The sequence below is a fragment of the Paramacrobiotus metropolitanus genome, unplaced genomic scaffold (assembly GCF_019649055.1).
Source record: "Paramacrobiotus metropolitanus isolate TYO unplaced genomic scaffold, Prichtersi_v1.0 Parri_scaffold0000043, whole genome shotgun sequence".
NCBI lineage: Eukaryota > Metazoa > Tardigrada > Eutardigrada > Parachela > Macrobiotidae > Paramacrobiotus > Paramacrobiotus metropolitanus.
The window spans coordinates 546,883-560,471 of record NW_026570263.1 but is presented as its reverse complement, the minus strand read 5'-3'; the positions used below and the strand labels follow the sequence as shown (position 1 = coordinate 560,471).

General features: G+C 46.1%; 2 protein-coding genes across 3 annotated transcripts; one reads left to right on the top strand and one right to left on the bottom strand.

Moving 5' to 3' along the window:
* Nucleotides 1–7,674: 7,674 nt before the first annotated feature.
* Nucleotides 7,675–9,180, bottom strand: LOC129591014 (uncharacterized). The gene is made up of 2 exons (XM_055486495.1): nucleotides 8,467–9,180; nucleotides 7,675–8,222 (listed from the first exon to the last, which is right to left on the bottom strand). The coding sequence occupies exons 1-2, from the start codon at nucleotides 9,067–9,069 to the stop codon at nucleotides 8,217–8,219; spliced, it is 609 nt and encodes a 202-aa protein (XP_055342470.1). The 5' UTR covers nucleotides 9,070–9,180; the 3' UTR covers nucleotides 7,675–8,216.
* Nucleotides 9,181–10,096: 916 nt separating this feature from the next.
* On the top strand, nucleotides 10,097–12,687 carry LOC129590992 (uncharacterized). Of its 2 annotated transcripts, XM_055486466.1 has the most exons (3): nucleotides 10,097–10,854; nucleotides 11,209–12,041; nucleotides 12,296–12,687. In XM_055486466.1, exons 2-3 carry the CDS (start codon nucleotides 11,379–11,381, stop codon nucleotides 12,440–12,442), a joined length of 810 nt encoding a protein of 269 aa, XP_055342441.1. In that variant the 5' UTR covers nucleotides 10,097–10,854; nucleotides 11,209–11,378; the 3' UTR covers nucleotides 12,443–12,687. The 2 variants fall into 2 exon arrangements, with proteins under 2 accessions (XP_055342441.1, XP_055342440.1); XM_055486465.1 differs by lacking the exon at nucleotides 12,296–12,687 and having other exon boundaries at nucleotides 11,209–11,360.
* Nucleotides 12,688–13,589: the final 902 nt, after the last annotated feature.

Genomic DNA, 13,589 nt, shown 5'->3' with positions numbered 1-13,589 from the left:
ACGTCTCAAGAGAATGTGACTCACCGACGAAATGTAATTCTGGATAGTGACCTCCAACCGGAACAACCGGCGAGTAACGAACCGTTGCAGCCTGAGTCAGGAGAACAACGTGAACCAGAAGGTCAACGAGAACCGGATAATCATCGCCGGGCTGATCAGCGACAGAACTCCAGATTTGACAACCGACGTCCTGAAAGTATCGATATGGAATATAAGACGACTGATATTGATGAACAAACGGTCAAAATTTGTCGATACTTTGGACTTGAGCCGGATTCGGTTGAAGCCAACAAAATTGGCACAATTCTGAGACAGTTGAGCCAATTCCTACTTGACTCGGGTTATGCGAGAGAGATTAAACAAGGAGTGGAACAAGGACATTTCCGTCAGTTATTCATCCACCGCGATTCAGTACGGGATTGTTATCTCCCTATCCGACGGAATGGGCTACACAGCCTGGTGGATTTGAGTTTATTGGATGTACCGCTGGATACAACTGACCCAATCGGGATGACACAGTTCTATTACAGAGACTATCCCGAACGACAAGAATATGTGGCTCAGTTTGTCTTGCGACATGTGAATCCAGCTTTCAAGTTGCTTGCAGCAAGGGCATCGATAGGACTACAGGTGGATCCTAAGGACTATGCCGCAAAAAGGATGGGGCAAAAGGTCTTTGCTGCGAGACTGGCACATTACAAGACACAGAATCAATTGGTGTCTAATACCATGAAGGACGACATTCCACCGTTCTTCCGAGCTCATGTCGCCAAGCTGGGACAACCGATGGAACATATCAGCATAGCGCATACGGCTCGGAAGGCGCTGAAGAAATGTAAGACACGGATGGAAAAGGGCAACTTGACACAGCGCCACGCATCCCAAGTAGAAGAAAGGATTAATAAGATTAAAGATTCTCTGGGAAGCGACTACGTCGAACCGGTGGACGGAATCGAAACTTACATTGATGAATTCTTAGTGAAGAAAAGTGACCGTCGTCCAGACCGTGCGCCTAACCAGATGGGACGACGCGGCATACGAAACCAACAGCTGCGGGATAATCTCGCCGACGTGCAGCGTCGATTGGCAGATGACCCTGATAATCGAAGGCTGCGACTGGAAGAAAATGATGCGCGCCATCGACTAGAGGCGGTTAAGCGCAGTCGCCAAGGGAAAGGTCGTGGCCAGCGCGAAGTTGACCCGACAAAGGTCATGGAAGTTGACTCGACGGAACCAGTTGACCGAACTTCCGACCGAAACCAACCGGAAAGCGCTAAGAAACGCCCGCCGAGAGATGGCGAGGGCGATTCAAATGAAATGGAATAGTGTTGACCTTTAGGATCACACTATTAAAAGGACGTCTACGGCATTTGTCGGTACGTCACAAAGATGAAAATGGTGTTGTATAAAGGACGTGACACGTGACATGTTAACATAAACTGTATTTGTGTATTTGTTGTTTGCAGCGTTTATAGCACAGAATTGCCTAAAAGAAATCATGTGGAGTATCTATTGGGGTTGAAATTGATTCGGTCTATAAAGCCGGCCCCAAGGGGAGTAGTTACGGCAGTTAGCCGGCTCTCCTCTCTAAGCGACTCAGTGTTATAAATGCACAAGAGAAACAACGGTAATCAAGCCGGATCTCTTGAATACGAAACGGGGCCACAAGCGGCGAAAAAGAGAAAGACAACAGGTGGAATATTGATGAGGTTAACTTAATGCGGCAATCAGTCGGCCTCATTAGAGTTGTTACGGTAAACTGCGCCGGCACTCTTCTTAAGCGATTCAGTGTTAAAGGTGAAACGAGAAAAACTACGGTAATCGAGCCGGATTTCTCGTATTAACATTGGCCACAGGCGGCGAACAAGAGTAAAAGATTAAATGTGGAAATTTCATGGGGTAAATTTAATGCGGTAACTAGCCGGCACCATCAGAGATGCTACGGTAAACTTGCCGGCACTCTGGCCGCTCGAGGCATATTGAAGTTGGATGTGCGACGGAAAGGTCAAACTGCAAATTTTACCAGGGGGGCAAGCAAAGAAGTGCTTGAAGCCGCAGAAAATCGGCTAAGTTCCTCCATGACCTTTAACAGAAGTTTTGACGAGTGGGATGACCTTTGGGATCATCAATTGCCCAATAGAGTCACCGTATCGGAATTCAAGTCGCATGACCTTTGGGACCATTAACCCAAAACGAGTCGCACATCTCAACGGATCATCTCAACAAAGGATGACCTTTACTAGGGAGGAAGCGAACTACGCTTGTCTTCATTGACGTCCCTCCATGACCTTTATTGGATCTCATTTTGAAGTCGTACAATTGATACGCACCATATTCCAAAGATGAAGCAGTATTTCTAAGTCGTACTTGATACGCACCCGATTCTCAAAGCGGATTGTGATGAAAGTCGCATTACGGATGCGCGAAATTGCTCAACGGAGCGGAATGGATTAAAAGTGCGGAAAACGGTGGACAGGACCTGTGACCTTTGCGAGTCAGAAATGGAGGATCCTAGTCTACAATTTGATTAATACTTTTATTGATCTGTTACTGTTGATCTGTTCCTAACGATTTGATAGTATTTTTATACTTGGATCTCTTTATTTCACATTGTATTAAATGGAATTGTGCCTTTATGGAATTGATGTGATAAAATGGATTAAGAGAATTTGATGTTTTTGAGCACACACAGACACTCGGCGACCGTCGTCTTCTCGTGGATTCGGGAGTGTGTCCAGCCTCACAGGAGCTCGGCATCCCCCCAGAGGCATGTGAGACCGGGATCACTAGCGTTCACGTCAGTGGCGCTAGGCGCTACGCCTTTGGATTATGGCCTGTGTTGTGTCTCGCTTCTGATTGGCTTGTGTTTTGTTAGTGGGCGCGGCATAGCACGTGCTGCACAGCGTTGCACGCTGTTGAATGGGCTCCACGCTTTACGATCGAGCTGCGCCGATCAGTGTTGATTTTCTGTTGTCGGAATTTTCAATATTATTAAAAGTCAGCTATTAGCGGTGCGACGTTTCGCGATTCCGCGTAGTTCGCTATACTTATCGCATAGCTCACTCCACGGGATCTATTCCGTTTAGGTCTCCGTATCTGGATCACTGCTGGATCTAGCATTAGACCGCTGTTTTTAATAATAAGATTTTGTCAGATCCGGTTAACCAACAGACTGTGTCTCTTCGACAGCCGAAACATCCGGCTCCTGTTGAAAATATCCGTGTGCGATGCTGTAATGTTAGAAGCGTAAAAAGCAAACGCGAAGAAGTTAAATTGTTCTCTTCAGTCAGTGATGTGACCGTTCTTACGGAGACATACGACAGGCCTTTCATGACAGATTCCGATTTCGCTGACCTAGATAATTTCAACGTATTTCGAAAAGCCAGGTCTGATGGTCGTGGCGGTGTGGCTATTGTCATTCGTAACACATTACGCGCGATTCCCAGGCCTGAGCTGGAAACTCCCTTACTTGAGATTCTTTGTGTACAGTCTCTGTCTCTTGATCGAATTTTTATTGCGTTTTACGCACCACCCGATAAAAGTATTCATGCAATCCCTGCGCTAATTGAACATCTGCGTTCTCGTTTCTCCCCTCATTTGTTAACAAAATGCATAATCATGGGAGATTTCAATCGGCCTGACATAAACTGGTCAGATAAAACTGCAATTAAGCCAGCAAGCCGTGAGTTGCTACACGCCGTTGAAGAATTTGGGTTAAGACAGATAATTGATTTTCCTACGAGAGAAATGAACTGCCTCGATCTGTGTTTGTTAAGCGCAAATTCACTTTTTGAACCGGCAGTTCCAATCTGTCCGCCTTCTACTAAAAATGATCACATCGGTTTTGAATTTTCTTTGAAATTAAAGAAATATCGCAGAAAATTTCGGATAAAAAAGCGGTGGAAAATTGAAAAAAGTAAAGTTGACCAGTTCCTAGCTGCGCTGAACGCTGTAGATTGGGTTAATCTGCTTGGCTGCCTAAACGCTAACAAACGTGCGGATAAATTTGAAGATGTTTTTTTCGAAACAGCGAAAACTTTTTTCGTTTATGAAAATGTTAAATTGCGTAAAGGATCGGTACAATATCCCAAAAATATCAAGAAGATAATCAATTCTCGAGATCGTGCTATCCGTTTGTACCGGCAATTTAGATCAAGTTATTTTAAATTTAAATGGAAAAATATTTCAAAAAAATGTGACACCCTTGTGCGGAAGTTTGGAAAACAAAAGCTTTCAAATATATCCACAGCTTTTCGAAATAATCCATCGAAGTTCTGGCGGTATATGAAATCAACCAATGATCGAATCGGCATGCCACCCCTCAAGGTGGCCGATGGCACATCCGTAACTACCGATCGTGAGAAAGCAGCCGTACTTAACACAGTGTATCGTAACTCTCAGTCTATGTGTAATGGCCACTGTGCTGGCAGCAGCCTTGATCTGACCTGTGACAACAATGATAATTGGGAAATTTCTGAATTATTAATTTTTGAACAGCTTGCAAAAATATCCGTTACAACATCGAGCGGTAAATTTGAAATAACTAATAAACTTTTAAAAATTGCTGCTTTGTCTATCACTAAGCCGCTTAAATTAATTTTTAATGCCGCTATCAATGAAGGGGTATTTTCATCGAGATGGAAGCATTCTTTTATAACTCCGATACCGAAAATCTCAGCAGATCACAGATTGCCCGACAGTTATCGACCAGTTTCAATGCTAAATCCTGTATCCAAAATTTTTGAACGTTGTCTTGATCAGTTGATTCGTGAACACTTGAGCAGAAACCATATGCTTTTCGATCACCAATTCGCTTACCGGCACAAAAGGTCAACCGAACTACAGCTTTTTCTTTTCGTAAAATTTGTGAATGATTTTATCAGTAACGGCACTGCTGTAGACGCCGTGTTTTTGGACTGCTCAAAGGCTTTTGATAAGCTGTCTCATGAATCCATTATCGATGCGTTAATTCAGATGTATCTTCCCAGTCAAATCGTGCATTTGATTTCTGATTATTTAAAAAATCGAACGCAACGTGTGACAGTCGAAAATGAAATTTCGGATCCGCTACCGGTAAACAGTGGTGTACCTCAAGGTTCTGTACTGGGCCCTTTGTTGTTTATTTGCGTGTTGAATTTCATCCTTTTTGCACTGAAAAACGGAAGCGCCGCTTTCGTTTTTGCTGATGATATTGTTGTTTTTCGTCCGGTTACAACCACAGCGGACACCCAGTTGCTGCAGGAAGACCTAGCGCATCTTGGTGAATGGCTTATTGACAAACAGCTCATCCTTAACGCGGCAAAGTCCGTCCACGTTCGTTTCTCAAAAAAGAAATCTCCTGATTCTTCATATCAGTACAGTATTAACAATGTTCCTGTACCAAAGTCTGATTACGTAAAGCACTTGGGAATATTTGTTGATCGAAAACTGAACTTCAAAATCAACAGCGAAAATGTAGCAAAAAAATGCAACAAAAGAGTCAACTACATTAACCACGTTTTTCGCTACACTGACTACGGTGCCCGCATACGGCTCTTTGAAGCACTTGTCCTTTCAGTTATCGATTACTGCTGCGTCATCATGAAGCCGTCACTAAAACAGTCGAAAAATGCCATCGAAAGTTGTCAGAGAAGGTTTTCTAAAACTTTGCGACTCGGAAACGATGTCTTGAATTACGAAAAACGTCTAAAAGAACTTGAATGGGACGATCTGATTACGCGCCGTCTGAAAAAAGCACTGCTGTTTATGTACAAATTAGTGTTTCGGGTTGTTCCGATGGGTGATCTAATTGTATCTCCCCTGAAATTCTCTGCTGCTGTGCTTGAGTCTGTTGCAGGAAATACCAGAATATCAGAACGCCTCCTGAATCACCCGTGCCCGATTGAGCCGTCCCCAACAACCGTTTGTGGAATAACAGTGACCACTGCCCATGACTCGTACCTCAACAGCCTTGTGTCCGTCTGGAATGAACTTCCCCTGATGCCCAACGCCTACGTCACGTTGAATACCTTTTCCGAAGCTTTAAAGACAGTAAACTGGAACGATTTACCATCAGCTAAAGCTTTCAGAACAAGTGACTAGCATAATTACGTCTATTCTTTGGTGTTCAATGATAAAGAAGTAAAATTAGTGAAGTATCACGGTTGCGACTCAGTTGAAACTGTACAAAAGGCGATTACGTGCGTAAGTGTCCTTGCTTTCCCTTTTTCCCACGATTTCTTTTTGAAAACATTTTGAAAATTCGTAATTGTCAATGTGGGTTTTGGTTTTATGCATCGACCCCAGCGCGATCGTCTCCCTTCCTTTTTCCACGATAACACCAACTGATCGCAACCTTTGAGACTCTCTGTACTGCCTTTTCAAGTGTTTTGCTGTTTATTATAAAACAGTGTGTGTTGTTGTCATCGTAATCACTTCATGTTTTCGTGTTTCACTTCATGATGCTGTTGTAATGTTTTGTGTGTTTTTCCTTCCGCTGTCTCGCTGTCTGAAGCTTAGAGGGGGCACTCGCTCCGTGCAAGGACAATAAACTTCCATTATTATTATTATTATTATTATTATTTTGCAGAAGCAATTGTTCAGTTTTACCTTACATAACCGTAACCGTATCAACCGTAACCGACGAGCTCGCTGCTCAGATCGTTCCAATTTTTGATTATTAGTTCCAACTGTTAGTTTCAAGTTAGTTAACTATTGGTTCCAACAAACCTGAGATGCTCAGATCAGATAAAAACCCAAGAAACCTGCTCAGATCGTTAACTGGAAGGGCAAGTCACCAGTATGCTTCGGACATAGCACCAAGAAAAGCCGATTACCCACATTCGCGCTCCGCCCATCGCTGGTAACGTGCAGCTTCTAGCGGTACTGACTTTTTTCCAGTTTGCCTCGAAAAAGCTGATCTGTTGTGGTAAACTCGTTTTGTTGACCTTTTCCCCAGCACTTAGGAAATTATGTAGGCCAACCGGCGATCAGTACATCACACTGAAGTCGTGTCAAACGGCTGAAATGCCTGCTCAGACTGCTTGTGATAAAGTTTTCGGTTGTAAACTATGTGAAGTAGGCATCTCAATTCGATTTGTGTCGATTTACGCTGCTAAAAAAGGTTGCCAAAACAGTTTGTTCGCTCGTGTTGGTTCGGTTGTTCACGAGTCAGATAAAAAATATCGCCTTCTAGCATCGCGGTGAACGAGTGGCTGTTTGGCGGGTCACCTAAAATGCGCTTGAGTCTAACTCGTAGTGCGGTTTCCTTCCACCCCACTGATTACACCCTTTTGACTGGCTTGTGGCAGTTAATAAAACAGGAGCTAAACTGTTTAACCTGCTAAAGGCTGGTTAACGTGCCATCTCTCTGCCAACATGGAACGGTTTCAACACCGCAAACTGACGATTCAGCTGATAGATGAATATACGACAGACGGAAACGTTCATGTCTGTGTGAACGCTGCTGCATAATTATATAGTACATCTCTGTACTTTTTTGTCATGGTCAATACGTATCTGTATTAAATAAAGTACTGCAAAAGTATCAGTTGACAAAATTCTTAAGATGAAGTTTCATCTCTGTTCAGCTAGCTGAAAGGCAAAGTGCTGCATAATTATACCACACAACCTACATTAATAATTATTATCATTGTCATCCGATCGGTGACTGGTGCACGGCATATATTGCTGCGATACCGTTGCGGTCGGGAACACAGCGCAAGAAACTGGAACACAAATTTAATGCCCTTAGGTTCAACCAATAGAATCAAATACGTAACAGAGTTCAAAGATCGCCAACTCGGAAGTCAATGGCGGATTGCGCCACCTTCGACAGCTTGAACACATCCAAACTGGACAGAGTCTCCATCGTCGTCCATTCTTGGTGAGCATTACGCTGCGCCGTCCGCGGATCACCACCGCAATAGACATTCACAATCTATAACTAGGAAAGTGCACTCGCTTTTAGCGGGCACTGCATGACCGAAGCGTAGCGGGATCATATAGCGGGAACAGGGCTTAGTGCTGACGGTAGCGCGATTTTAGGAAGTTTTTACACACCGGATTTATATCATAGAATTCTTTATTTTTTCGCAATAGGCAAATGGTTACTTGGAGGTGTTGAACGACTGTTGCTTGAATGGTTACTTGGAGGTGTTGAACGACGGATTGTCCAGTTTATCCGCGACGTGCAGTGCGGTGGTGTTTCGGGATTGTGAAATGCCGAACAGTTAAGACTAAACCTAAACCAACAGCAAAGACTAAGCGTCTACTAACCACTACACTCGTTATACAGATACTTGCAGCTGGTTAGATGTTTCTGACTCAACGGTGAAAACAAGAAATGTGGCTTATACAGAGCTTTACAAAGAATGAGAACTGGCTCTCGGCGTTACCATACAATCCATTCGGTTTTAAAATCAGTATTTCTATATTATATCATACGTTCCGGCTATAAACTACAACGCGCTTCTGGAGCTTGCATACCCATAGGATTACTTCGCACATCTCAGTATCCTGTGTGCTAACACAGCGCGCCACTCGCTCGGCCAGCCTTGGCAAATCGATCTCCCTCCTCACTAGTGACCTTTCATAGACATCCCACAACTGCATCAGCCGCTGTGCGGGCCCATCATACAGACAGAATTTTGCGCAAGCCACTTGGGCGCTGTTTTGCGTTAGATGCATTTCACAATCCCGAAACACCACCGCACTGCATGTCGCGGCTAAACTGGACAATCCGTCGTTCAACGATTCCAAGTAACCATTCAAGCAGCAGTCCAAATCGCTGAAATCACAGCGGGAAAATACGAGCGTCCGGATGCGCCGCTGTTGCAGGAGGGTGGAGAGCACCTTGAACGCACTCCACATCGAGACCGTGAATTCCGCTGCATCCTCCAAGATCACGGTTGCGGTGGTAGGCGTCAAGTGCTTGAGCATGCATTCAACCAACAGGAACTGCTCCCAACCTCCCGCGTTTGTTTTGCGGAAGACGTGTCGACAGGCGATCCACACATGCTGTGAAAGCGCACCCGCATCCAGCATCGCCTCCCACAGACGGCAGACGCGACGCTTACGAACCCGCTCCATGGTATCCAGTGACTGGAAGATTTCCGCTAAAAGTTCGCGTGGTAGAGGGATGCCGCGTCGCAGTTGCCGGTCTCCGACTGGCGGGGCTTTCACTCGTTTTACAAGGGGAACGAAACGACGGCCAATCCATTCCCCCTCAGGGCTTCCTTCGCCCTCGCCGCGGTCGATAGACTCGTGCCGTACAATAAAGTCCAAATCCGCTTCCTTCACACCAAAGAAAAGCCATTAAAACAACGCGGCCGCGTTTTTATCTGTCTACATCGAAAGCGCATTGAATTACGCGGACGACGGCTGATACTTAGGAACCTTGTGAGCTGGTTGTTGGAGATCCGCGGGCGAGAGCACACCGCGGACCTGGTTGCGGGGAAGGAGTTCCGTAATCGACCCTTCTCCCACCTGCACCTCCACAAGTTCCCAAGCGATGTCGCGGCCGCTGAGCAGTGGGCTGTCCCAGGCCAGCACCCTTTGCGCGGGGCACCAGGTCCACGCGCCATCTGCACCGACACGCAATAAGGCCTGCAAGGAGTGGGTCGGCGCCTCTGGAATATCTAGCGCGCTTGCGTAGCTGAAGATGTTGCCGTACTCGACAAACTCGGAATGCCGCTGTGCGCAGTTGAAATCGACCAGCAAACCGTTCGTCGTGGTGTTGTCACCCGACGCCAGACCGATGACGGCGCCGTGCTGCAGCGTCCCGCTGATCAGCACATCCACAGCGTTCCACTGGTACACGTCGTACACATTGGACTCGCAGTTATGATGAACCGTCGGAAAAAGATGCATGTTTGAAGTTGATGTTTCCGTTAGAAAATTAACGCGTCAGCTCTCCGTCTCCAAACTGGATGATTGAGCTCATACAAGGACGCAGATCTTATCTTTATTACCGTATAACTACGTCCCTCCGCTCTCAGGCGGCAGGCACTGCTAGGCTGTAGTGGCAAAAGCAGAGCTGGCAGAACACTTGTTGACTCTAGCCTGGATTTTATTAAATTTGCAGTTGTTTTTGCATCTTTTCTTCCATCGTCTTTCGATAACTCACTTGTCAGTGAAATTTTTTCTCTTTGAAATTTGAATATACTTATCCGTATCTGAATCATGCATTTGTTCGCGGACAGCTGTCAGAGTGGCCAAGTGTACGACATGTACCAGTGGAACGCTGTGGATGTGCTGATCAATGGTTCGCTGCAGCACGGCATCGTCAAGGAAATATCTGCAGCCTCTGCGGACGGCCAGAAGCACGGCCTGCGGATCGACTTCTGCTGTCCGCAGCGACGTTACGAGTTTGTCGAGTACGGCAACATCTTCCGCAGTCCGGACGTTGTCGAGTATTCCTGGGAGCGATGGAAGCAGGTGACTGCGTGGGCGGAGACCCGTACTGCGCTGCAGGCCTTGCTGCGTGTCGGACGAGATCGCGCGTGGACCTGGTGGCCCGTGCAACTAGCCGTGCCTAAGGACGACAATGTGCGCCGAGCGTATTGCAACGACATCGAGTGTGGACTGGTGGAGGTGCAGTGGGGCGCTGCGCAGACGAAGGAGCTGATTCCGCTCGCCCAGATCCGCTGTGTACCCTCATCCGAGGATCTGCAGGTGCGCCGCGTGGGTGCAGATTATTTTGTGGTCCGCGCATGCCGCCTGCCTAAGGGATATTGGGTGGATCCCCCGCTGGCAGCAAGACTGCTGTGGCAGAAGATCAACCGCGAGTTCAGCGCCTGCTGCGTCGTCGTGCGCAAGGCCAGCTTCACGTACTTACAGCGCAGCGATGCAGATCCTATTCTACTCGATAAACTGGTCAGTAACTGAATTTTCAGTACTGTTGGCGTTGGCGATTAGCTGTTTTGAGTACGCTACCTTTTAACCCGAGAGGACAGATCTTTCAGTGTTTAAAAATTTTAACTGTCAAGTAGCGCAAGCGCAGGCATTTTTGTTATTGCCCATAAATTCTTAATTTTTATTATTAAGTTTGGAGATAATGCGTGGTAACGCTATGAGTGTTTTGTGTACACTTCTTCTCATGTTAATTGGGACAAATTTTTTGTCTGAGTGTTCCAGTTGAGCGATGCTCGTCACTGTACATAATGCAATTAAATTCCAAAATTTATTCGTATTCAAGTGTCTACTTTTACAGTCTCTTTTTATTTGCAGGAAGAAACCTTTGACTTCGCTAAAAGCCACCAGTCTGTTCAGTACACCGCCCACAGCGACAGCGGAAAACTCTCCGAGGAGAATGGCATGGGCATCGCTTCGTGGAGTTCGTTCCCCCTTTAAAAAGACTCAGAGCTGCTTACGCCGATCAGAATCTAGTGGGACGCGGCATGCCCTTACCCCGCCAAGTCCTGGCGGAAATCTTCCAGTCACTGGACAGCATCGAGCGGCTGCGGAAGCGACGCGTCTGCCGCCTGTGGGAGGCGACACTGGACGCGGGCGCCATCGGTACGTTCCTGTGGATTTCCTGCCGGCATTCCTTCTACAAGGCCCGCACCGAGGTGACGGAGCACTTTCTCCTGGCGTCCTGCATCCTCCAGTGCGCCACGCCCGCCACGGAGACCATCTTATTGGAAGATTCGAGGAAATTGTCGTACTTGTCGCGGGACGTGTATGGCTTGTTAGCCAATCTGTTGCAGCAGCAACGCATTCAGTTGCTGGTCTTGGCCGGGAACGATTTCAGCGATGACGACTGCAATCTGCACGATTATTTGGACTGGATCAACGACCATCTGTCGCGGGTGGCCGCGACCTGCCCAGTGGTCGTATGGCGCGATTGCGAGTTGGCGCTAACGCAGACTAGCGCGAAAGTGGAATTTGCGCGGTTCCGCCTGTCGGATGCCCCCGCACTCCGATTGACGCAGTTGTGGGACGTCTATGAAAGGTCACTGGTGGCGCGGGAGATGGTCGATGTGCCGCGGCTCGCCGCGCGGGTGGCGCGTTGTATCAGGAAGGCCAAAAAGGATATCTCCGCGTGCAAGGGCATATTATGGGTAGGCACGAGGCCGGCTGTTAGAAAGCGTTTATGAGAACACGCGAGAGTCGTTCCACTTGTTTTTGTTTCAGCGTTTAAGTTTGGAGATTATGCGTGGCAATGCTATGAGTGTAGTGCGCACAGCCCCTTCTCGTGTTAATTGGGACAAATTCTTTATTTGATTGTATATACTAAGTGGCGCTCATTGATGTGCTTATTGAAAAATAAAGAAGTATAATACCAGAAAACGCCGTTAAATTGTTTTCTGTTCAGGTTTTGAACAAGTACATCGGTGCGGATCCGCGCACGACGCATGGTGCGCAGCAAGAGTGGACTATGGGGAATCTCAGCACACTGGATGTGTTCAAGCTGACGAAAGTGGCACAGTACGCCTTGGACAGCCGGGTTGACGATGTTTAGCTGAAGATGATCGATTCCTGGATTTTCTCTGCTTTTTTCACCAGCTGTGCTGGCGCTGATTGTAAGTTGCCTTCGGGTTGTGTTTAGCGCTTTTGACTCTTTAGGGTCGGAACATTTGTGATGAATTGTAACACCAGTTTTCCTTCCACTGACTAGAGTTGTGCCGCTTTTACATTGCAGCTTTTACATTGCTCATTTACCGCTTTTACATTTGCTCATTTTTATGCATCTAAAATCTAACTCGGAACGTCTCTAACCGTAATAACAGTTTGTTCTTTACCGTGTTGAACTATGTACGAGTACTTATTAAAGCGGATGGATGTTGTCTAAGCGGTTCACCATGTGTGACTACCTGTTCCGACCAGAGCGTAGCATGACTAGATACCAGAACATTATATTGGAAGCTGCCGATTCTGTTTCTAAACCTGATTTTAGTTTTGTTTCTTCTTCCGTTCTTACGGACGTCGTTCTAATAAATTAGGCTTGCGATCTGGCCGACATTGAACTGGTATTTCTCTCGCTTCTAGTAATGGTAATCATAGCTGATTCGTGACCTTGCATCCTTTTCCAACCTGTACAGTCGTAAGCTCCCTGGAAGCGCTGTATAATCAATTCCAGTTTGAAGCTTTAAGAGCACCGTTTTTAGTGTTTAGTGAATGCGTTACGTTTTTTTAATCTGAGCGCGCTGCCTATTTATAAGCATGGATTTCTGGTCCAAAAGACTAAGCGTAGCGCTTTTTCTTAGAAACGATAAAGAATTTTGCAAAAAAACCATAAATTTACTATTTTTGGTTGAATTTCTAGCGATTTCTAGCGCTTTCTAGCGTAGGAAAGCCGACTGTCAGATTCGCGTTCCGCGCCAAATTTTCTACCTAAATAAATGAATTTTAAATCCCCGAGCGACATACAGGCATAAGGTTCATCATATTCTACAGTCATTACATTATTTGCATAAGTTCCTTTAGTCATGTGTTAACAAATCATTTTCCAAGAGGCAAAAGCCAAGAAGTGCTTTGTAAGAATTCGTAATAATTTGTTATCTTTACCGAAATTTCTACAGCAGTAATTCCCGTACTGAAAACGTGCGTCGGCTTCGTTTACCTTTTTCGTGAAAGTTTACCTTTTTCATAATCTCCGTACATGACGC

Coding starts and splice junctions, on each gene's coding strand:
- LOC129591014 (XM_055486495.1), bottom strand. CDS start 9,069: ATGGAGCGGGTTCGTAAGCGTCGCGTCTGCCGTCTGTGGGAGGCGATG.
- LOC129590992 (XM_055486465.1), top strand. CDS start 10,162: ATGCATTTGTTCGCGGACAGCTGTCAGAGTGGCCAAGTGTACGACATG. Junction 10,855..11,208: donor CTATTCTACTCGATAAACTG/GTCAGTAACTGA, acceptor TTTTATTTGCAG/GAAGAAACCTTTGACTTCGC.